The following is a 24,888-nucleotide window of genomic DNA, read 5'->3' as shown; positions in this document are numbered from 1 at the left end:
TTTCCTTTTGCTTCTTATCGAGTTTTCCTCTCTCTGCTTACATCACTCATTTATTCTTGCATGTTATCCACTTTTTCCATTTGAGTCCTTAGCATATTAATCATAGTTTAATTCCTAGTTTTATAATCCCAAAGTGTTTGCCATATATGAGTCTGGTTCTAATGCTTGCTTTGTCTCTTTAGACTGTGTTTTTTGCCTTTTAGCATGCCTTGTAATTTTTTTATAGAAAGTGAGACATGATATATTGGGTAAAAGGAACTGAGGTTCTATGTTTATCTGGCTGGGAGTTAGGCTGTGTTTCCTGTTTGTTATAGCTGTAGGTGTCAGAGGCTAAAATTTCCTCTGATGTCCTTGTCTTTGTCTTCTCTGTTGTCTTTGGGTTTCCCAAGAAACTCCTTCTTTAAAAAAAAAAAATTAATTAATTAATTAATTATATTTTTGGCTGCATTGGGTCTTCGTCACTGCACGCGGGCTCTCTCTAGTTGCATCATGTGGAGGCCACTCCCACGTTGGTTAGGCTCTGTTAAATAGTTTCCCTTGAGGGAGGGTCTTTGTTAAGGAGAATGGAATGCTGTGGTATATTTCAAAATGGCTACTTTTTCCCTCTCCCTGCTGGAAGGATGAAGGGATTTTTCTCCAATCTTCATAGTAAGACCTGTGGGGCTCCTAGAGGTAAAACTCATGAAAACGTGGGCAACCCCTTAGGCTGGGCCTCCAGGAGTTTTTAAAAAAATCTTTCAATCTAGTTCAGTCTCCACCAATTAGTCAATTGCCCTTTAAGTATTCCTGTCAGTTGCTGGTTCCAGTAGTAGTTTTTGCTCCTAGTAAGCCATGATTTTGTGTTCTGCCTATTCTGATCTTGCCTGTCTCTCTAGTTTTTGTGGTGGAGATTTGCCCTGTCACTTCAATTCTCTGATGGATCTAAGAAGGGTTATTGATTTTCAGTTTGTTCAGTTTTTTTGTTGTTGTGAGAACAGGAGTGATAATTTCCAAGCTTTTTACGTGTCAGATGGGAAACCAGAAGTCCCTGTCTATTGCACCTGTATGGAGGAAATACTATGTGATGGTATGTTCATCTCTTCCCAATTTCATGATCACTGATGTCACATTGGTAGTTTGAAATTGACCATGGTGGGAGAGTTTACACTATAGAAATTGGCAAATACTACAAACAAGGTCTTAATTTGTTTTGTTGATTGTCAAGAAAGTGATCAAGAAAATGTTAATAATGTAGATTAAGTTTAAAAGTGTATCATATCTGTAGCCATTACATTGTCAAAAGCACAAAAAATGGAAATATTTTTGCAGTATTCAAAAACTATTATCCAATTCAGCAAAGATGTTGCTCAAGTCACTAACAAATAAGTGAAGTTCCAACATAAGTCTCATTGTTTCACTTTCATCTTATTAATGCAAATGAAAATGTCAACCAGAAATCAAAGCTATACAGGCATCCCTCATTTTACTGCACTTTGCCTTACTGCACTTTGCAGATACTATGTTTTTTACAAATTGAAGGTTTGTGACAACACTGGATTGAGCAAGTCTACTGGCTCAGACTTTTTTTCCAACAGCATCTGCTCACTTTGTGTTTCTGTGTCACATTTTGGTAATTCTCGCAATATTTCTTTTTCATTATTATTATATTTGTTATAGTGATCTGTGGTCAGTGATGCTACTATTGCAAAAAGATTACAACTCACTGAAGGCTCAGATGGTGGTTAGCATTTTTTAGCAACAAAATATATATATATATATTTTAATGAAATCCTTTAGTTTATTTATTTATTTTTGCTGTGTTGGGTCTCCGTTTCTGTGCGAGGGCTTTCTCTAGCTGCGGCAAGCGCCACTCTTCATCGCGGTGCACGGGCCTCTCACTATCGCGGCCTCTCTCGTTGCGGAGCACAGGCTCCAGACGCGCAGGCTCAGTAGCTGTGGCTCACGGGCCCAGTTGCTCCGCGGCATGTGGGATCCTCCCAGACCAGGGCTTGAACCCGTGTCCCCTGCACTAGCAGGCAGACCCTCAACCACTGCGCCACCAGGGAAGCCCCCCAAATATTTTTTAATTAAGATGGTAGTTTGCATTTTTTTAGCAACAAACTATTTTTTAATTAAGGTATGTATATTGTTTTCTAGACATAATGCTATTGCACACTTAATAGACTACAGTACACATAACTTCTTATGACTGGGAAACCAAAATATTCGTGTGACTCACTTTATTGCAATATTCGCTTTATTGTGGTGGTCTGGAACTGAACCCACAATATCTTCAAGGTATGCCTGTATTCATTTGTCAAATGGCATCATAGGTTGGTTCTTGATTCAAGAGTTTGGCAAAAGTCAATGAAAGCATTCTGTGAGAATCAGTTGGCTATGAGAAATTTATGATAAAGAATATTGTATATTTTAATTTTTGTAAATTGCATGCTATACATCCTTTCTATCAGTAAATTTTACAATAAACTTATGTAAATATACACATCACTGAACATAGAGTTGGGGATAGTTATGAATAGCACACCATCCTTTCATATTTTAGTTTGGAGACTATATGAATGTTGGGGAGAAACTGTTTTAAAAGTAGTAAATGGTAATGTGTGACATGACTGAAATATGACATTCACAAGCACAAAACAAAAAAGATCAAACCATGGAATATCATCCTGTACCCAGAATAAGTAGCCTTACAAGTGTGAGTTACAGGGAATGGAGTCCTATTTAAAATTTTAAAAAAGGACAGGAAAGTTCCTCTGGTCTAAGATTTTGTCAATTGTTCTTTAAGGGCAATGTATCTGAAAGCTAACATCTTTTACAATAAGCATGTATTGAACACCCACCATATGTCAGATGGTGTTCTGTTCGGGATGACCCTTATGATCACACAGCTAGTTAATACAGTAACTGGGAAATTTTAGGACATTATACTAAGTGAAATAATCCAGTCACAGAAAGACAAATACTGTATGATTCCACTTATACGAAATATCTAAAGTAGTCAAACTCAAAGAAACAGAAAGCAGAATGGGAGTTGTCAGGGCTGGGGGTAGGCGGAAATGGGGAGTTAAATGGGTATAGAGTTTCAGTTTTGCAAAAAGAAAAAGTTGTAGATACCTGTTGCCTAACAATGAGAATATAGTTGACACTACTGAACCATACACTTAAAAGTGGTTGAGATAGTTTAAAAAAAAAAAAAGAATAGCTGGGCTTTGAAACCAGACCTGAATCAAAAACTCATGTTTAGCAATTATGTAATCACAGCTGCCTACTTTCAAATAATTTCATCTTCAATCAAAGAATATTTCCTTTCTCTGATTTACACGGGTCCCCCTCTTCTGTATGGCAGGGTAGCAAGCCATTGGCTAGCAGCTGCATTGCCTGAAGCCTGTCAGATACCAGAACGTTTTCTTGGAAGATTGGTACACAGCCACCATCGCAAATTCAAAATGGGGTCATCAATCCAAGAGATTTAGTGGAGAAACAAACACAGGTCAGAGAAATAGGCAAGAGGAGTCTGGGAGAAATAATTTTGGCTGTTTAAAAGACAAAATTCATGATGACATAACTGAGAACGTGCTTTTCTATTAAAAGAAAAAAGTCTGTCATGGAAGAGGTTTGAAATCATAATATTTTTAATGTTATAACTTGAAGTATTTTTTCCTGAATTCTTACAGAGTAAAACAGAGCTAAAGCTAATTATAGGCAGTATATGGCAGAGGAGGGCCTGGAGTGGAAGAAAATACTTCTGAGAATGAATTAGAATCAAACTGAGTGGGAACAGCCATGTCTAGAAGTGACAAAACTCAAAATATTTATTATAAAAGACAAAAGATTCTAATATTACCCAAATTTAATCAAGGTGAATTGACTGTTCCAGAAAAGCAAGAGTACAGCTTGCTAGAATGGAAAGAACAATGGAATCAGACTTGATTTTAAAATCTACACTGATAAGTGGTGTAGTGTAGGACAAACTACTTAATCTTCCCAAGGCTGTTTCTCTACTGTAGGTTGTTGTGAGCAGTTGTTTGACAAACACTTATTGACTACTAGGGCCAGGACTGACTGCGTAGGTGCTAGGGATACAAAAATGAAGATAGTATTGTACTTGCCGTCAACTTCAATATAATATAATAAATATTATGAGAAAATCTACTGAATGTTTTCTACGTGACCAGTACTAATATAAATGCTTTAAACTCATTAAATCTTCATTTAAACCTTTTCAGAAACTAAACCACATGTACTACACCATTTACAAGAGGCACAGAGAAGTTAAGTATCTTGCCTAGGATCAAACAGCCCTCAAAACAGCTGGGATTCATCTTGACAGGTGGCAGGAATTTACAAATCTGTGCATGCGCAGGGTGGGAGTGGAAGCTTTCCACCCGGAAGGAGTTCACCCGTTCGTAAAATAGGGATTAAAATATCACTACCTCTTGGGGTTGTATCAATTAAATGAGATAGTATATTTGAGTCAGCATTGTGGTAAGCACTAAATTATTTCCATTAATTTCATTTTATTCCTTTAAGTTGGCCACCGTGGCGAAGGAATGTTTTCAAGGCTTTAGCTACATATTGCAACGCGGCTTTTCAAATGGGTAATTTATACTGCTACCAACAGTGCGAGAGCTTTCCAGTTGCTTTATGTTCTAATATACGGTAGGGCTACTCTCTTTGATTACTTTTTTCAGTTTTTGACAGTCTCACCCCTTTTCTCTGTTAAGTTCGCCATCTGCCCAGTTTTATACCGTCACCTACGTCACAAGCGAAGTTCTCCGAGGAACCGCCCAGCGGCGCGTGAGCGGACGCCGCATTCAGCTCTGCTCAGCGCGCGAAGGCAGAACCCAGTTCTCGCGGGAAGAGACGTGGTTTATTTTTGAACGAGAACTCCTAACCGCACCTTGCCTCTCAAGGGTCACATGACTGGCGCCTGTGTCCTCGACGCAAGGTGTTTCCTGTTGCCTGTTAACTCGGCTGCAGAGTGACCCGAGGTCCGTTCCGGAAGTGGATTCTTTAACTTAGCAACCCGTCGGCGGAAGCGTGTCACAATCCAGCCGTCCTCCCCTGGCGGAAGTTTGTCACGTCGCAGTTGTCTCCGTACAGCGGATGTGTGTCGCCGCTTAGGTGACGCTGGGAAGTGCTTGCAGCCGCCGCCGCTGCCTTTTGGTTGAAGCACTATGGAGGGAGAGAGAAAGAACAACAATAAACGGTGGTATTTTACTCGAGAACAGCTGGAAAATAGCCCATCCCGTCGTTTTGGCCTGGACCCCGATAAAGAACTTTCTTATCGCCAGCAGGCGGCCAATCTGCTCCAGGACATGGGCCAACGTCTTAACGTGTATCCTTGCGGCCTAGGCCTTCGGCCTTGGAGTAGGTCCCGCCCTGTTTGGGCGTCCAGGCTTCAAGGTCTGTCAGACAGAAGGGAAGAGGGTGGGCAGGGACTGGATGTCTAGTTAGGAGAGCCTACGATGGGGCGAACTGAAGTTAAGTGTTCGCTGGAGGGAAGCGAGGCCGAGTTAATTTCCCGCTCGCTCACCCGTGCCATCAACCTTGCTGGGAACGCGTATCCTTTCCGCTTTGTGTTTTAACTCCTCTTCCTCGTAGTCTGTTTTCGGTGTGTTCTGATCTCCTACTCCGGTGACTTCGAGATTCTGCTTTTCTACTATGCCCTAGGGATCTGGTGGAGATTTCACTGTTGATGGCTGCCTCTTGAACTTAGTGTGTAAAGAGAGTTTTGAGAAATTTCGATACCTGAAGGTCTTATAAAGAGAGTGGTCTAGAATTAATGCCCCAGCTTTGGCTTAAAATCCGTTCCTTCCCCTTACTAGTTGTTTAAGAAACCTGTCGAATTCTTGGTTTTCTTGTCTGTAAAATGGGGGCGATAACTCATGAATTTGATTTCTGTGCCCAACACAATGCTTGGCACTCGTATGTTAAAGTAGCTACTGTTAAGAGTTTTATAGCATTTCAGAGGAAGGAAGGATGTCAGTGTAGATTTGTAGGGATGTAGACCTACAGATCTAATGTTCTAAAAAACCTTTTATAAAATACTGTGTTTTAAAGTTACTCAGAGTGCTAATGTATATTCGTTTTCCTCATATTTCAGAGATTTAGTGAATTTTTTTTTCCCTTTAAGTGTTTTTGTTTGTCAGAAAACCTACTCATTTTGTAGCAGAGAAAGCTATATAAAGTTCTTTCCACTCAGGAAATGAAAATTTATTCTTGGGTGCAGCTTCCATTTAAATGTGTTGCTGGCTGTATGTTTGTGTCTTAAGGTTGTGCTCACTTCGAAAGTGGTGTCCTCTTTGGTGCCTGTATCCAGTTTGTTTCCTAAGCATCCAGTCAGTACTGAGTTAAACCTTTTTCTTTTTTTTTTAAATTCTGTTTCAGTGCATCCTAGCACTTGCCTTTTTACATGTGTGTTATTAAGGTTGTTGCCATTGTGGTACTGTCTCATCTCTGTATATCCCACATTGTTTTCTGAGGTCTTTATAATAAGACATTCAAAAGTTTCTCTTTTCAAGGGAACCCTTGTACACTGTTGGTGGGAGTGTAGCTTGGTGCAGTCACTGTGGAAAACAGTATGGAGGTTTCTCAAAAAGCTAAAAATAGAACTGCTGTTTGACCCAGCAATTCCACACGTGGGTATATATCTGAAAAAAACAAAAACACATATTTGAAAATATACATGCACCCCAGTGTTCATAGCAGCATTATTTATAATTGCCAAGGTATGGAAGCAACCTGAATGTTCATTGAAGGATGAATGGATAAAGAAGATGTGGTATATATACACAATGGAATACTACTCAGCCATAAAAAAGAATGAAATAATGCCATTTGCAGCAACATGGATGGACCTAGAGATTATACTAAGTGAAGTAGTCAGAGAAAGACAAATATCGTGTGATATCATTTATATGTGGAACCTAAGAAATACAACAAACTAGTGAAAACAAAAAGGCATATTCACAGATATAGAGAACAGACTAGTGGTTACCAGTGGGGACAGAAGGGAGGGGCAAACTACTGGCTGTAAGTTAGGCTATAAGGATTTATTGCACAACAAGGGACTGTAGCCAATATTTTGTAATAACTGGAAATGGAGCTCTTTAAAAATTAAAAGCAGAAAAAATGTTTTTCTTTTTAGTGAGTATCAAATAACTCACTGAATGAATATCAAATCATAGTGTTTCTGGTCCCAGGGATCACCTTATGAGTGCCAGAGAGAAGTAGAACTGAAAAGGTAATTGCTGGAGCTTAGAAGGTGAGGAGATAAGTGGAGACATACCTAGGGGGCAGATCAGGGAGAGTGTTGTAAATCATTTGAAGAGATATCCTGTGCAAGGATATCACCTTGGCAGGATTTTCAGTAGGCAAGTAACAGGTTTAGGTCTTACATAGTTTTGTTCATATTCCTTCTTGATCCACATGCTGAGAAGCTTTGCTTGTTTATTAATTCAGCAACTTTATAGTGAATATCTGTTACATATAAGACAGTGTGTTAAGTGTCAATTGGAAGTTAATTGATGAAAGAACAGATTTGCTTTTTAATTCTTAGAGGAAAGTATGATTTTCTTTTTTTTTTTTAAAGTTGAAGTATAGATGTACAACGTTATGTTAGTTTCAGGTGTACAGCAAAGTGATTCAGTTATACATATATATACATAGTCTTTTTTTTTTTTTTTTGCCACACCACACAGCTTGTGGGCACTTAGTTCCCCGACCGGTGATTGAACCCAGGCCCACGGCAGTGAAAGCACTGAGTCCTAACCACTGGACTGCCAGGGAATTCCCTACATATTCTTTTTCATATTCTTTTCCATTATGGTTTATTACAGGATATTGAATATAGTTCCCTGTGCTATACAGTAGGACCTTGTTGTTTATTATATATATAGTCATTTGTATCTGCTAATCCCAAACTCCTAATTTATCCCTTTTCCCCCTTTGGTAACCATAAGTTTGATTTTTGGGTCTGTGAGTTTGTTTCTGTTTCATAAATGAGTTCATTTGTGTCATATTTTAGATTCCACATTTAAGTGATATCATATGGTATTTGTCATTCTCTTTCTGACTGACTTAGTATGATAATCTCTAGGTCCATCCATGTTGCTGCAAATGGCATTATTTCATTCTTTTTTTATGGCTGAGTAGTATTCCATTCTGTATATATACACTACATCGTCTTTATCCATTCATCTGTTTATGGACATTTAGGTTGTTTCCATGCCTTGGCTATTGTAAATAGTGCTGCTATGAGCATTGGGGTGCATGCACCTTTTCTTTCTTTTTTTTTTTTAAATTTATTTATTTTATTTATTTATTTTTGGCTGTGTTGGGTCTTCGTTGCTGCGTGCGGGCTTTCCCTTGTTGCGGCGAGTGGGGGCTATTCTTCGTTGAGGTGTGCAGGCTTCTCATTGCGCTGGCTTCTCTTGTTGCGGAGCACGGGCTCTAGGTGCACGGGCTTCAGTAGTTGTGGTGCATGGGCCCAGTAGCTGTGTCTCATGGGCTCTAGAGCGCAGGCTCAGTAGTTGTGGCACACGGGCTTAATTGCTTCACGGCATGTGGGAATCTTCCTGGACCAGGGCTCAAACCAGTGTCCTCTGCATTGGGAGGCGGATTCTTAACCACTGCTCCACCAGGGAAGTCCCTATTTTTAGTTTTTTAAGGAACCTCCATACTATTTTTCATAGCGGCTGCATCAATTTGCATTTCCACTAAGAGTGTAGGAGGTGTCCCTTTCTCCACACCCCTGAGAGGTAAGTATGATTTTCATTTAGGGGCATCCACTGTGCTTGGCTGCATGGTCCTTCTGGGAGGATATAGAGGTTGTATTTTTGGGAATTGTACTGCCCGTCTGTTTTGGGACCTTAACTTGAACATTTTAGCTCACAATTGACCATCAACACTGCTATAGTGTACATGCATCGATTCTACATGATTCAGTCCTTTACACAGTTCCATCGAAATGTAAGTATAATTTTTATATATGGTGTAATCCTTTTGTGATTAATCTCAACTTCATATTTCTTTTATGGTTGATCTTTGCTGCTGAACTGGGATTTGAAGTTTAGAGTTTATGATTGATCACTTTCATTATGTGTCACACTGCTGTTCTGAATCCAGCCTTCTAGTTTTCCTGTGAAGTGTCTAGCTAGTTGTTTAGCTTTAGTGCATCCTTAGAGTAGGTGGATTCTCTAATAAAATAGATTATTGAACATTTAAACTTAACGTTTTTGGATTGGGAGAGTAGCCTTAAAGGGGGGTAGCATTACACTTAATTTAAGTGTGATTTTTGAAATGTTTAATAATAATATGGGCACAGGAAAACAAGTGAATGTTAAGTCATTTACATTTTCTAAAAACCTTTGATAAAATTCCCATCAATGACCAGTTGGAAGGGGAAGGTGTGTTATGTGATAACTGGGGGATGACTTTTAAGACAGAAAAAAGAAAATAATAGTAATAAAGGGATTTTTTTTTTTCTGGACAGAATTGTAAATAGTGCTATTTTCAGTTTTGCTACCTGAAATGGTCCTATTTAACATTATTGTAAATGACTTGGAAGCGAGTGCATAGTGATATCCCAGTTGCAGGTAAGCTTATATTTGTTTAATAAAATCACAAGGTAATAGGGCTAAACTTGAACACTTCATATGGATTTGTGAGTCAAATATTTCATTATTTTTTTAAGAAAAGGTTACGTTTTGAGAAAAGGTGTTTCAGACTTTTCCTTAGGATGATAGTTTTTTTTTTTTTTTAAATAAATTTATTTATTTTTGGCTGCATTGGGTCTTCATTGCTGCGCTCAGGCTTTCTCTAGTTGTGGCGAGCGGGGGCTACTCTTCGTTACGGTGTGTGGGCTTCTCGTTGCAATGGCTTCTCTTGTTGTGGAGCACGGGCTCTAGGTGCCCGGGCTTCAGTAGTTGTGGCTCGTGGGCTCTAGAGCACAGGCTCAGTAGTTGTGCACGGGCTTAGTTGCTCCACGGCATGTGGGATCTTCCCGGACCAGGGCTCAAGCCCATGACCCCTGCATTGGCAGGCAGATTCTTAACCACTGTGCCACCAGGGAAGTCCCAGGATGATAGGTTTTGAATTTTTATGCCATAGGAAGAGAAACTGGAAAGTTAGATATTGCTCTTGTAAGATATTGGTGGACTCAGTATTGGGAATAATTGAACAGGAAACCCTTTAGAGTGTGGATTAACTATTCCCAATTTTTGCTGATTATTCAATCAGTTGGGCTGTCTCCTACCCTTAACCTCCCTACCTCCTCTGATTGCAAGGAACACACTCTTAATAAGAGAGAGAGAAGCATTTAATGAGGCTGTCTGATAGCTCTAGAATAGAAAGTAGTGGATAAAGAATGGAATTTGAAGAGGAAGTCCATAGTTGTCTTGCCCATTATGAAAGTTTTCTACATTTCTTTTATTATGGTAAAGGTTTGAAATCCAGGGTGAACTACATCTCAAATCAATTTGTCCACTCTATGCATATGTATGTGTGTGTGTATGTATATTTCCCCTATTTTTACCTTTTAAATTATATCTTGTTTTATTTTCTATGCATTTATCTTAGCAAGGACAGAGACTCACTTTTCTGTGTATCCTCTAAAGCACTTTCAGTAAACTTGTTGAATGAATGAATGATCTGGTAATTATCCAATATACAGAGATTCTTCTGGAGTTTATGACCTTTTCCAAAATGCAATGTTTTTTTTTTTTTTTCCTGCGGTACGCGGGCCTCTCACTGTTGTGGCCTCTCCCGTTGCGGAGCACAGGCTCTGGACGCGCAGGCTCAGCGGCCATGGCTCATGGGCCCAGACGCTCCGCAGCATGTGGGATCTTCTCGGACCGGGGCACGAACCTGCGTCCCCTGCATCGGCAGGCAGACTCTAAACCACTGCGCCACCAGGGAAGCCCCAGTGATTCTTTCAGTTTGAGGTTATTGGTCCTCTTTAGAGAATTGATTTTAGGCACATTCTGGAATTAACAGATGAAAAATATCACTCCTTTAGTATGTTAATTCTAAGAGTTTAGCTGTAATGAGTCCAAATTCAAATTTGAGGGGACTTAATACATTGTTGTGGCATTGAAATGTAGTATGTAGTGTGAAGTGCTCATACATTTTTCTTGTTATTTTTTCTTATTACAAAGGTAGTAGGTGCTCATGGTAAAAATTAAAACAGTACAGAAATGTGTAAGGCAGAAAGTGAAAGCTCTTCTGTAATCCCATCCTCCAGAAGTAGTAACCTTTGATAAACATTTTGGTAATAGTGTCTCAGACATTGTTCTGTGCATATAGTACCAGCATTTATGTATTTCTATAAAAATCACTTCTTACTGTACCACTCTTACACAATTGCCTTTATTGCTTAACAGTATGTATGTATTGGACATTTTCTTATTGGTTTCTCATTTTAAGTGGCCACATAGTATTTATTTGAGTAGTTACTATAATTTATTTTACCAGCTCTCTATTGGTGGATATTGGGGTTGTTTATAGTTTATTGTATTATAAATAATGTTACATAAGTTAGTCTGGTACATATATCATGCATTTATATGACTATTTTATAAATTCCTATAGGTGGAATTGCTGTGTCCAAGGGTATGCATTTAAAAGCTTTTTTGTGTCAGTTTGCTCTACTGAAAGATTATGTCAACATACATTGTTTCTAGCACTGTGGGGGAGGGTTCTTTCCTCTGCATCCTCACTAACAACAAATACTCATTATTTCAAGAAATATTAAGTTCTAACTACTTGTCAAGCACTAGGGCTAGAGTGGTGAGCAAGATAGTGGAAGCCCTAAGTTATTTTCTTAATTTACATTTCTTCAATTAGTGAAGTTGAACTTCTGATGCCTATTGGTCATTGTTCTTGTGAAATTGAAGAATTATCTGTTGTTTCTTTTTGCCCCTGTTTTATTTTTTTTTGATTTTCTCATTTAAATGAGCTCTTTATATATCAGAGCCGTATGTCATGTGCTGTGAATACTTTTTTCGTTTTGTTGTAACTCTTCGTTTATAGTGTTTTCAAGCCTAGAGTTCTTGCCTTTTTAAAAAAATTTTTAAATTTTTGTTGAGGTATAACATAAAGTAAAGCACAAAAGTCTGAGGTGTGCAGCATGATTACTTTTTGCATTATATATACATAACCATCACTCAGAACAAGATGTAGTATATTTCCAATACCTTGGAAGGTAGAGAAGCTGTCTTTTGATTGAAATAAACTTTATTTCTTAGCAGACATGATTAAATGACTGGTTTATTCTCACTTAAATCCTGGCATTGCATTTACTCTCTTTTTGAGAAGAAATTCAACCTCATTAATTGAATTTCTGTATGTACTGTCCTAAAAGTTTTCAAGTGGGGGAATGTAAAAGTAGTGGTGAGCAACTTGGTGTGTGTGTATTTATTCTGTATTTTATAATATTTGATATACAGGTGTTGTCTTTTAATAGCTGACAAATTTGGGTGTATATTATTCTCATTAGCTGACTCTTAAAAGGTCAAGTTTAGTGGTTAAGAGGATGGGCTCTGGAGTCAGACTTGTCTGGATGCGGATCCTTGCTGCACTGCCTACCAGCTATATGCCTTTGAGCAAGTTACCATACGCCTCAGTTTTCTCATCTCTTTGGGGTCAATAATAGTGCCTACCTCATAGAGTAGTTAGTAGGATATAGGTGAATTAATTTACAAAGTGTCTGCATATAGCAAACAAATAAGTATTAGCTAGCATTATTATTGTTCTTTTAAAATGGAGAAAATCTTATACTCCTACCTGGAATTCCTCTGGGAAACTGCCTTTGATGGGAAAATAGTTTGATAAGCTAGCTTGGTATATGATTCCATGAGGAGCTATGAGTATTTACATGGTTGATTGGACAAAAAGGAGGTTGAAATTTATCTCTTGTGGTCTTTCACTTAACAGATATTATCTTGCCTTGTAAGCCATTGTTTGTATGTCGTATTTTCGTTAGATTCTTTCAAATATATTTTTAGCCTCTTGAAAGCAAAGTTGTAGGCTTAAAATCTTAAGTGTTGTCTCTGAGTTGTCCTTTTCCTTTTCCCCTGTGTCCAGTCAGTTATAAAGTCCCGTTAATTTTTATAGTGGTACCATTTTTTCTTCCCCTGTAAATATATATTGTCATCATAAAGTTAAAAGAGGACAGGGACTTCCCTGGTGGTGCAGTGGTTTAGAATCCACCTTCCAATGCAGGGGATGTGGGTTCGATCCCTGGCCTGGAAGATCCCACATTGCCACGGAGCAACTAAGCCTGTGCGCCACAACTAGTGAGCCTGCGTTCTAAAGCCCACGAGCCACAACTACTGGCCCGTGTGCCACAACTACTGAGCCCATGCACCACAACTACTGAAGCCCGTGCGCCTAGAGCCCATGCTCCACAACAAGAGAAGCCAGCGCAATGAGAAGCCTGTGCACCGCAACGAAGAGTAGCCCTTGCTCACCACAACTAGAGAAAAAAGCCCATGTGCAGCCACAAAGACCCAATGCAGCCAAAAAAAAAAAAAATTGAAAGAGGACAGATTAAAGGAGAAAGTGATGGTTTCCCTATAACTCGGTGTTCAGAGATAATCCTGTTAACGTTTTGGTGTATATTCCATTAGAATTTTTTTCTCTGTATGCAAATACATATATTTACTGAAAACCTATTTGTTTTCCAAGGTGAAAGCTGGGTTTCTTTTTTACTTTATTTCTACTGCTAGTGCCTACTCTAAACTTTATTTCCTAATGCCTGTGTTATCATTATTGTTGTTTTAATATTTATTTGTTTATTTTATTCATTTATTTGATTGTGCCGGGTCTTACTCAGTTGTGGCAGGCAGCCTCCTTAGTTGGGGCATGCATGTGGGCTCTAGTTCCCCGACAAGGGATCGAACCTGGGCCCATTGCATTGGGAGCACGGAGTCTTAACTACTGTGCCACCAGGGAAGTCCCTGCCTGTATTATTAAAATTTTCTCTTTAATAAAATTAACTTTTAATGTATCTATCCTTTCCTTTTAGTACCACCTACCACTGGATTAACCTTTCCAAATATTTCTTAAACTCTGCATTTTTTTATCTAAAATCTGTAGTGTCACTCTCTTCTTAAAAATCTTTTGTGTCCCACATCACTTTATTTATATCTTTTAACTCAACTACTCAGTTTAGTGTTCAGAATGTGCTTTATGCCCCGATTTCTCACACATTTGTTTGTGCCCATTTTCCTCTGGTTTTTCTTTGTTTATCCTAAGGTCTAGTAGAATATATGTAGCAAGCTCCATATATAACTGCAACAAATATGAAGGAAGAGAATTGTTATTCTGAATTGAATTTGTGGAGAAAAATCTATTCTAGCAAAGTATAACAGATAACTGCAGGGATACAAATAAGTGTTAGAATGCATGTCAGTTCTACTCAGTAAATAGATATTTCACTTTTATAAAATTATTTATTGCTTTCTTTAACTCCTGATGAATTGTAGTTCATGCCATTGCCATCTTTGATTCACTGAAATATTCTTAAGGTTCTAGAGACGTTGTGCTCCCTGAGGTTTCCCAGATCACCAGGCTATGTTTATGTCCTATTGCTCTAATTTCTTGTTTAGTGTCTGAGTTTTCTGTCTGCTTGTGGATTGGCTTGACTTTTTTATTTTGGTTGTGCTTCGAGGCTTACAGTATCTTAGTTCCCCAACCAGGGATGGAACCCCGGTCCTGGCAGTGAGAGTGCCAAGTCCTAACCACTGGACCGCCAGGGAATTCCCTGGCTTGACTTTTTTTTTCCCCCTCTAAGTACCTTCTACTTATAAGCTGTTGAATATAATACTATACTTTGAATTCTTTTTTAAAGATTTGTGCTCCTCTCCATATGTAAGTATAATTGAGGTAATTCGCATACAATAAATTTCCTCCTTTGGGTGTACAATTCACTGGTTCTTAGTATATTCAGAGTTGGGCAACCATCACCATGATCTAATTTCAGAGCATTTACATCACCCCAGAAAGAAACCCCTCATGCTTTAGCAGTCGCTCCCATTCCTCTCTTCTCCCAGCCCCCGGCAACCACTAATCTACTTCTGTCTCCATGGATTTGCTGATTCTGGACATTTCAGTTTACTCCTTTAAAAAAAGTATATAGAGTGCTTTGATAAAACTTAATAATCTCATTTTAAATAGAAAGCTGTCTATTTACATCTAGTGGTTTCTTGAATAGGTAGCTTTTAATGAGAGTTTGTTGAAGGATTGGTTTTCAGAAGTGGACGTGGTTAATGGATAGGAGAGGAGAAGATATTTAAGTAGAGGAGGAGAAAGCATAAACAAGAGGTGACGAAGTTGAGGTAAGCAAAGAAGTTGGTTTAAGACTTAGTTCTTTTTTAGATCTACCTTACTCTAGAAATAAACAAATAATAAATGTGATTTATTTTCTCTTCATCCAGTCTGTGGCTCCAGCAGCCTTATTTTTAGCAGCCAAAGTAGAGGAGCAGCCCAAAAAATTGGAACACGTCATCAAGGTAGCACATGCTTGTCTCCATCCACAGGAATCACTTCCTGATACTAGGAGTGAGGTAGGGGATTAATTACACACATCTGTTTTTCTTAATTTATTTTGATCATAACTTAGTTTTTTAACTTTGATTTACTGAAGTCTGAATTGGGGCTGTTAAAGGAACTTTTAGTGTTTGTTTTTTCCTTAACAAAAACATCACAGAAATTTATGGCAAAAGTTAATTGTATTCATTCTGGTAAAATTGGAAAATGCAGAAAAAGAAGAAAATATATTACCTAGATGTAATTTGTACCACAGATATATAAATGAACCAGTATTTCCAGCTTCTTTTCTATGAGTAGCTACACATGTATATATTTTATACCTGCTTTTTTCACTTACCGTATACCAAATATTTTCCCATCAATTCTCTGCTTCCTTTAAATATTGATATCGTATTTTGTCATATACATACATATATTTTAACCATTTTCTCTTAAGATAATTTCCAGCTTTTAACCACTATAATATCACTATGAAGAAAATTCTTTTAGATTTTTTGTTAATGAATTTTTTTTAAGTGAATCTTGTCACTGGTGCATGTGTGCTTAACTTTTTAAGAAATTACAAGTATGCTCATTATAAAAGAACCCAAATACTAAAGAATCATTTAAAGTCAAAGGTAAAGCTCATCTCCTCTCCTTCTCCTAGGAGGATACTGCTGATTACAGTTCAGATATATATTCTTCCACACCTTTATCCTATGTGTATACATATAGCTGTTTTTCCCTTTCCATCCTTCCTTGACCTTCTAAAGAAGGGAAACTCTCCTGGCTTTAGAAATCAGTGATTGGGGAATGATGAGTTTGGAGAAAAATTATGGATTTCTGTTACTAGATTATTTGTCTGTTACAGTGGGTGCATGAGTCATCCATTATCAAATTAAGTGGAATTGTGTGTTCTTCTGATCATATTGGGCAAAGTGGTTGTGGGGACGGTTTGTTTTGATAATAGCCCCTTATTATGTAAATTAAGTGTTTTGCATAGTAGTGTCTTGACTTACTTTGTTTTCTCTTTGGGCTGCACCAGTAGTTTTGTTGAAGAGCTGTTGGTCTGGACTTTTATTTACGTTAGAGACTACTAACTGCCACTGGTCTATAGAATTGACCAAATAAAATTTTATTTTAACAAAATAAAACAAAAAATAAAATCCCTACTTTATTTTTTTTTCTTTCAAGTATATTTACATGACTTCTCACCTGAGTCTCTCTTATGAGGTGACTAGGAGAATATACTTTCTTCACTATATGGAAAGGGGAACTAGCATAGTTTAAGTCCTTACTGGACTTATTCAAGATCATAAAGTTCAGTGGAAAGTTAGCAGCAACGTAAGTCTCTTAACTCCTGGCTCAAATCTCATTCTCCTAGAGTTCTAGACCAGTGCTGTCCAATAGAAATATAGGGGAAGTCACATATGTAATTAAATATTTTAAACTTTTCATTAAGCTTTATATAAAAATCTTTACTTAAAAAAATTAAGATTAATTTTAATATGTTATATTTTATATATTATTTTCTTTAACCCCAAAATATAGTCATTTCAGCATATAATCAATTTTAAAACATTATTAATGAAGTGGTTTACATTATTATTTCTTAACTAAGTCTTCACAATTCAGTGTGTATTCTACACTCATAACACATTTCAAGTGCTCGATAGCCATGTGTGGATAGTGGCTACAGTAATGGCCAGTACAAATCTGAAAGAATTTTTTGTTTGTCCCCTTTTCCTTTGAACCCATTTATGAATTTTAAAAATCTAGCATTACTCCAAAAGGAAGGTTTAACAGGAGTCAAATGTTTGAGATTGCCTATTGCCTGTAGGATTCTGTCTACATCATACGAACTTTAGAACCTAAAATGTCAGTCTGAAAATGAACTAGATCTCTGGTGCTTTTTCTGTAGCCATTTATAAATAAAGTGACATCTCTCACTATACCACTTTTTTTTTTTTTTTTAAGGAGAATCTGTTAGGAATAAGGGTTAATTTCAGTTCCTACTCTCCCTCATAACCCCACCCTTGCCTTTTGAGGCTTTGATTTCCCTTGAAGGTTGTTAGAATTTGCCTACACTTTATATATTATATATTGTATCTTTTGGGGGAATAATTTGTCTTCTCACCTGCAGGCTTACCTGCAACAAGTTCAAGATCTGGTGATATTAGAAAGCATAATTCTGCAGACTTTAGGTAAGTTTATTTTCCTTTAAAACATTAAAGAAATATGTACATAATGTAATGATTTTAAAATTTGCAAAATAGGAAATAGGAAGAGAATTTCTTGGGAAGGTTTTTGCACATTTTAGAGGTCATTTAACCCTGGCTTATACCACAGAGAGAATGCAGGCACGGCTGACCTTTGAAATAGCAGCTAGCAGGGGTTTTTTGTTTGTTTGTTTTATATTCTAGAATTCATGATTTGCTTGTTAAGATTTGGCAGTTTTTAACTTTCTGATAAATAATGGCAGAAACTATCTAAACAACTTTTTTTTCTTCCATGGATTTTTATAGTCTGCTTGTCATTATATTTAGATAACAGCATTTGTTTTTAAAATTGATAATCAGTGTTCAGAACAGTGGAGTGGAGGTGGAGGAATTCAAGCTATAGCAGTTGATGGGCTAAAGATCTGATGATGTTCTGCTATTATCTATTATTTTCATCAAAGAGACTGCCTTTAAAAGCTTAGCAAATATGGAAAATAAAGATTTTCTAGTTCTTTTGGACTATCATTTTTCTCTTTAGGTAGGGGAGTATTTCGTGAGTTATGTTGGAAAGTTACTGGTAGGGCTGTATTTTTGCATGTACAAAACATACAGTGAATTCTTCAAAGTTTGTCTCTGAAGTTAGTTTCTGCAAATTTTTACTTTAAATTAGTTTTCTTCAAGGTAACCATATTTTAGGGGACAATGATATTTTTCTGGTGGAGTAAATTTTTATTAATATTTTAATGTGGAAACCAGTAAGATCTAATTAGCAAGAATCAATTATACTTTTAGAATAATTTGCATCAAGTAAATTTCTCAATAGAATTTTTTTTCTTTCTTTTTTATTTTAATCAGTTTGTCTCAGACTTTATTTTTATTTTTTAAATTTTTTGGCTGCGGCACGCAACTTGTGGGATTCTGGTTCCCCGACCAGGGATTGAACCCAGGCCCTCTGTAGAAGAAAGTGCCAAGTCCTAACCACTGGACAGCCAGGGAATTCCCTAGAATTTCCTTACTTGTACTGGAAAATTTTATTTGCATACTCGAAAAGAGAAATTTCATTGAAAAATTTAATTTATATACTCAAAAAGAGAAACTTCATTGAAAATTTTTGTAGACATACCGATCTTCCTTAAGTAATTTTGGTAAAGATCATTTAGAGTTAGATAAAATGATCAGTACTTACAGTAATTGAGATGATGAAAAGGGACAAAACTGAGGTAAGAGAGGAATAGGTTTCAAAATGTTTTCTCAAGGTTAAGCTTTCGAAGATAATTATTACATGAGTAATTGCTTCTTCCAACCATGTATTATATTCTGTTGTCCCTAAGAAAATGTTTTGTGTTTAGAAGTTTTTGGTAGCTCAGGGATCTTGAGACTGCATTAGCTTTATTATCTGAGTGGTGCCTTCTAGCTCAAAACATAAGCACCTTTGAAGATAATCTTAAAGAAGAGTGTGCTCCATACTTTGACTCTCTTAGCCTCTAAACGGCAGGTTTGGGACCAGAAAATGAGGGAGGCCTTCAATGATGACTCGGATAAAAGAAATATAAGATATTTTGAGTATCTTTAGCTTTTTAACCAGTTACCTTTTTTTTTTTAGGCTTTGAACTAACAATTGATCACCCACATACACATGTGGTAAAGTGCACTCAACTTGTTCGAGGTAAGGAATCCCAACTTGAGATGCTGTCTTAAATTGTTTTACCATTTAGAGGCTAAGATTTGCTCTGGACAAATACAGAACACAGCTGCTTTGGCCAAAATTTAAACTAAAAAACCTACCTGGCTTAAATCAAAATGAGTGGTTGGAGTTTTTCTGTTGGGTTCTTACAATGTTTTTAGGTGATCTCCAGATAAAGAGAGTTAGTTTCTTATGGATGTTTGTCAAAGCTGGGGGCAGATTTTGAAATGTCATCAAATCATAAGTATCTAACAGCAATTTTAAGGATGTCTTGGGGGTTAATTTGATTCTAGGGTTGATTGTCCTAGGCACTCTTAAGGCCACCCAGAGGGTCATCTAGAATTTATTTGAACTTATTTTCATCTTTGTTAATTCCCTGGCAGGACTTTTTTTTTTTTTTTTTTTTTGTGGTACGCGGGCCTCTCACTATTGTGGCCTCTTCCGTTGTGGAGCACAGGCTCCGGACACGAAGTCTCAGCGGCCATGGCTCACAGGCCCAGCCGGTCCGCGGCATGTGGGATCTTCCCAGACCGGGGCACGAACCCGTGTCCCCTGCATCGGCAGGCGGACTCTCAACCACTGCGCCACCAGGGAAGCCCAGGACTTGGTTTTTATTCCGATTTAACTTTAGTAGCTGTAATTGCACAAAACCTAGCTCTTATTTATTTAAATAGTAGTATCAAGGCTATCTAGACACCATTGTGCGTTTAAATGCCATTTTTCGTTTTGTAGACTTAACTGATTGACAATTGGCCTTATTTGTGTGTTTCATCTGAAAACTCAATTTTCCCTGAGTTCTTATATTTTGAAAGGTTTACACTAAACAGAGATGGATAAATGCTAATATTTAATCTAAGGAAGGTTAAAATTTGCTTTGTTACCCAGAGCATTTTTTTTTTGAAGGAGGAATTTTTATTTGTTTATTTATTTATTTTTAATTTATTTTATTTTTTGGGCTGCATTGGGTCTTTGTTGCTGTGTGCGGGCTTTCTCTAGTTGCGGTGAGCGAGGGCTACTCTTCGTTGCGGTGTGTGGGCTTCTCATTGCGGTAGCTTCTCTTGTTGCAGAGCACGGGCTCTAGGTGGCCGGGCTTCAGGAATTGTGGCTCGCGGGCTCTGGACCACAGGCTCAGTAGCTGTGGCGCGTGGGCTTAGTTGCTCCGCGGCATGTGGGAACTTCCCAGACCAGGGCTCGAATCCGTGTCCCCTGCATCGGCAGGCGATTCTTAACCACTGCGCCACCAGGGAAGCCCGAAGGAGGAATTTTAAAAATTGTAATATATATGAATAATTTATGTTATTTGCTAATTTTTTCCAGATATAGCAAGGTCTTCTGGATTCTGATCTTGCCTCCAAATTAGTTCATCCCCTAGCTTAGAATTTCTCAGTGAACCCTTGTATCAGGATCTCTGAGTTACTAACAAGTAAAAATGTTTGTTACATTCTTCTCCAAATGTGTTGAGTCAAACTCTAGGGAGGATGCCCAGGAATTGCATTTTAAACATGTACCCCTTATACCTGGTGTGCAGAATAAAGCTTAGGTCCCTAAGTCGGGAAGCAGCATAATTATTAATATTATAATTAAAAATCACTCAAACTGTTTTCTTTGACAGTAGAATGTAAACATCAGGTGGTCAGGGACCACGCCTGCCTCATTTACCACTATATTCTCTGCCTTGCAAATATTACATGCTTACTAAATACTTGTTTAGAATGAATGGAACTAATAACCTTCTCCCCCTCCTCCCTTTCTTTTTTTTAGCAAGCAAGGACTTAGCACAGACTTCTTACTTCATGGCAACCAACAGGTTTATATTTTAGTATTTTTCTCTTCTGTTTTTGGGATAGTACTTTACTTGCATTAGAATTGTCACTTTTTGATGAGTATATGGAAAGATGACAGGTCTTGCACTTAGTAAACTAGAAGCCAAAGATCTAGGCAAGGATCTCTGATACAATGTGTTATAGACAATTCTATGGTAAAGGTTGATTTTTCTGCAGTTTTCATGTGTACCTTAAAATTTCCATGCTGCTCTTTTAATTTGTTAAAGTGATATATTTATTTATTGCTGATCGTTTGATAGCCTACTTAATTCTGCATTTGTTACTTTGCTTTAACATATCCAAGAGCATAATTCTGAAAGTTTGTTTAAACTTGGGGTTCATTGACAGTGACTAAAATCTAATTTGGAGGATTCTGCTGTTACTATATTTTAAAAGACTCTGTTTTTCTTCACCCACGCCCAGATAAATGGGCATGTATATGTGTAAAGAGTTGTGATACTTTTTCTTTCTCCTTCCTTTTTTAAAGAAAAAAATTAATACATAACTTGTATTACCAAATGACTTGCTTATTCTCATCTCCAGTCTACTGGTTGTTCATGGAAACCAAAGATACTCCTAATGACTGTCAGGGCTAAGAAGTTCATTTTTATAGCCTGGTGGGAAAAATTTTAAAAGTAAACTGTCAAGTATATTGACACTTGAGAGAATGATTGTCTGTTCATTATTTTAAAGAGACCAGACCTATGATTGGCATGAGACAAGATAATTTTTAGAATATTTCCTTAGGTATTTGACTTAGGGATTATACATATCAAAAATCTTATAATTTTCCTTAAGTTCTGAGCTTATTCTCAGGATAATTAATCCTTATTTTAAAAAACTGAATGCTCAGTCTTTTATTTTTGTTTTTATTTTTTCCAGTCCTTCATTAGTGTGTGGATTAAATGATGTGTAGTCAGAAAAATTAGAAAAGTTGTTACCTGAGCCAGTGGGTTAATGGAAAAAATCATGTTGGGTGCTGGGTCAGAGCACTGGATATTTCTTGCCCTTCTTGCTCTCCAGTGGGTTTTTTATTTTTTTAACTTTTTTTTTTTTAACTTTTTTTTTAAAGTAATGGAGAGTTTTGACTTTGGGTTCAGAATTGAGAGCTCATGACACTCTCTTGTTTCCTTCCCTCTGATGTCAGCCTGCATTTGACCACATTTAGCCTGCAGTACACACCTCCTGTGGTGGCCTGTGTCTGCATTCATCTGGCTTGCAAGTGGTCCAACTGGGAGATCCCAGTCTCAACTGATGGGAAGCACTGGTGGGAGTATGTTGACGCCACTGTGACCTTGGAACTTTTAGATGGTAAGTTTTAGAGTAAGGGACCTTGAATAGCACTTGCTCTTGATCTGTCACATATCTGGCCAAAGGTGACTTGATTTCAGATGAATATAGTTAGTTGAGGTTATTCTTATTTCATTACTTCTGCCTCTGAGTTTTTCTTAAATGTTCTAATTTCATTTGTAGAACTGACACATGAATTTCTACAGATTCTGGAGAAAACCCCCAACAGGCTCAAACGAATTCGGAATTGGAGGGTAAGAATTATTGCTGTCAGTTTGTGGAACAAACCATTTTCTTCTTTTGACCAAACCAGTGAAAATACCAGATATGGATATGTACCCTCGGTTTGGAATTTCCCTTTTTGTAGTTATGCAATAGTCATAATTTCAACTTCATAGCTTGGCTTCTGGCCCAGAAATCCATTGCTGTAGGCGACAGTGAGATTTATTTGGTGTTTTGCAACTCTTGTGATTTAGTCATTTGGTCAGCAACATTGGTTATTTTCTTGTGTGGAGAGTGTTAAGGGGAAAAATTTGGCTTTTCTGAGTCACAGAATGTTGGCTTCTGGTATAGGAAAGATTCAGAGTTAGGAGATTAGAACTGGTATTATAATTTTGTCTTTGACATTACCTGCTTTTAAATGGATTTTAGAATTTTGTTTTTATATAGATTGCAGTCTAAAGTTGTATTTCGGATATTTTTCAAAGTCTTATTTATGAGTAGTGGAATTAGCACCATTTGTTGAGAAGACTGTCCTTTCCCCATTGAATGGTCTTGGCACCCTTGTCAAAAATCATTTGACCATGTATGTGAAGGTTTATTTCTGGGCTTTCTATTCTGTTCCATTCATCTATATGTCTGTATGTCAGTACCCCACTGTTTTGATTACTGTGGCTTTGTAGTAAGTTTTGGAATCAGGAAGTGTGAGTCTTTCTGTTTTGTTCTTCATTTTCAAGATTGTTTTGACTATTCAGGGTCCTTTGAGATTCCATATGAATTCTAGGATTTTTTCTTTTTTTAAATTTATTTTGGTTGTGCAGGGTCTTAGTTGCAGCACACGGGATCTTTGTTGCGGCATGTAGGCTTCTTAGTTGCAGCATGTGGACTCTTAGTTGCAGCATGCAGACTCTTAGTTGTGGCATGCATGCGGGATCTAGTTCCCTGACCAGGGATCGAACCCGGGCCCCCTGCATTGGGAGTGTGGAGTCTTAACCACTGGACCACCAGGGAAGTCCCCCCACATTTTAACAGTATTAATGTTTGAATTAATGTTTGGATCCAGAACATAGGTGAGTTTCCAGTTATGTTTTACTTAATTTTTTTCAGCAGTGTTTTGCAGTTTTCATTGTACAAGTCTTTTACTTCCTTGGTTAATTCCCAAGTATTTTATTCTTTTTGGTGCTGTTGTAAATGGAATTGTTTTCATAATTTCCTTTTTAGATTGTTTATTCATGTAGAGAAATGTAACTGAATTTTATTTGTTGACTTTGTATCCTGTTACTTTGTCCAATTCATTTATTAATTCTAATAAAATCAGAAAAAATAAATTCTTTTTGGTTGAGTCTTTAGAGTTATCTACATATAAGTTCATGTCATCTGCAAACAGAGATAATTTTACTTCTTCTTTTGCAATTTGATGCTGTTTCTTTTTCTTGCCTGATTGCTGTGGCTAGAACTTCCAATACAGTGTTGAATGGAAGTGGTGAAAGTGAACATCTTTTCCTTATTCCTGATCTTAAAGAAAACTTTCAGTCTTTCACCATTGAATATGATGTTCACTGTGGGTTTTTTATATGTGACTTTTATTATGTTGAGGTAGTTTCCTCTTTACGTTCCTAGTTTGTTGAGTGTTTTTATCATGAAAGTGTGTTGAATTTTGTCAAACGCTTTCTCTGCACAAATTGAGATGATCATGTGATTTGTTTCCTTCATTCTGTTTGTGTGACATATTACATCAGTTGATTTCCATATGTTGAACCCTCCTTATATTCCAGGAATAAATTCCACTTGGTCATGCATGATATGTAATTTTTTTTAAATGCCACCAAATTCATCTTGCTAGTATTTTGTTGATGATTTTTGCATCCGTGGTTATAAGGGATATTGGCCTGTAGTTTTCCTTTCTTGTAGTGTTTTCTTCTAGCTTTGGTATCAGGGTAATGCTTGCCTCATAGAATGAGTTGAGAAGTGTTTCCTCCTCTTCAAATTTTTGGAAAGTTTGAAAAGGAGTGGCATTACTTTGTTAAATGATTGATAGGATTAACCAGTAAGTCTTTTTTTCCTTTGGAGATTTTTGATTACTAATTCAATTTTATTTATTTATTTTGGGCTGTGTTGG

The 24,888-nt window shown here is 37.3% G+C and overlaps 1 protein-coding gene across 3 annotated transcripts in view; it reads left to right on the top strand.

Moving 5' to 3' along the window:
* The first annotated feature begins 4,137 nt into the window (after positions 1-4,137).
* The window catches only part of CCNT1 (cyclin T1), a 38,315-nt gene continuing 17,564 nt past the window's right edge, over positions 4,138-24,888 (top strand). Inside the window, exons 1-8 of one of the 3 annotated variants that reach the window (XM_027106098.1) lie at positions 4,138-5,338; positions 8,892-8,973; positions 15,441-15,569; positions 17,678-17,738; positions 19,357-19,419; positions 21,199-21,244; positions 22,408-22,571; positions 22,734-22,804. In XM_027106098.1, coding sequence (XP_026961899.1) covers positions 5,178-5,338; positions 8,892-8,973; positions 15,441-15,569; positions 17,678-17,738; positions 19,357-19,419; positions 21,199-21,244; positions 22,408-22,571; positions 22,734-22,804 — 777 coding nt within the window. In that variant the 5' untranslated portion in view covers positions 4,138-5,177. The remainder of the gene's footprint in view (positions 5,339-8,891; positions 8,974-15,440; positions 15,570-17,677; positions 17,739-19,356; positions 19,420-21,198; positions 21,245-22,407; positions 22,572-22,733; positions 22,805-24,888) is intronic. The other 2 variants (XM_027106096.1, XM_027106097.1) reach the window with 2 other exon arrangements.

Source organism: Aethalodelphis obliquidens, unplaced genomic scaffold, assembly GCF_003676395.1.
Source record: "Aethalodelphis obliquidens isolate GAN/ISIS:26980383/991018 unplaced genomic scaffold, ASM367639v1 scaffold8, whole genome shotgun sequence".
Taxonomy (NCBI): domain Eukaryota; kingdom Metazoa; phylum Chordata; class Mammalia; order Artiodactyla; family Delphinidae; genus Aethalodelphis; species Aethalodelphis obliquidens.
The sequence above is the reverse complement of the archived record's forward strand: the minus strand, read 5'-3'. Positions and strand labels throughout refer to the sequence as shown.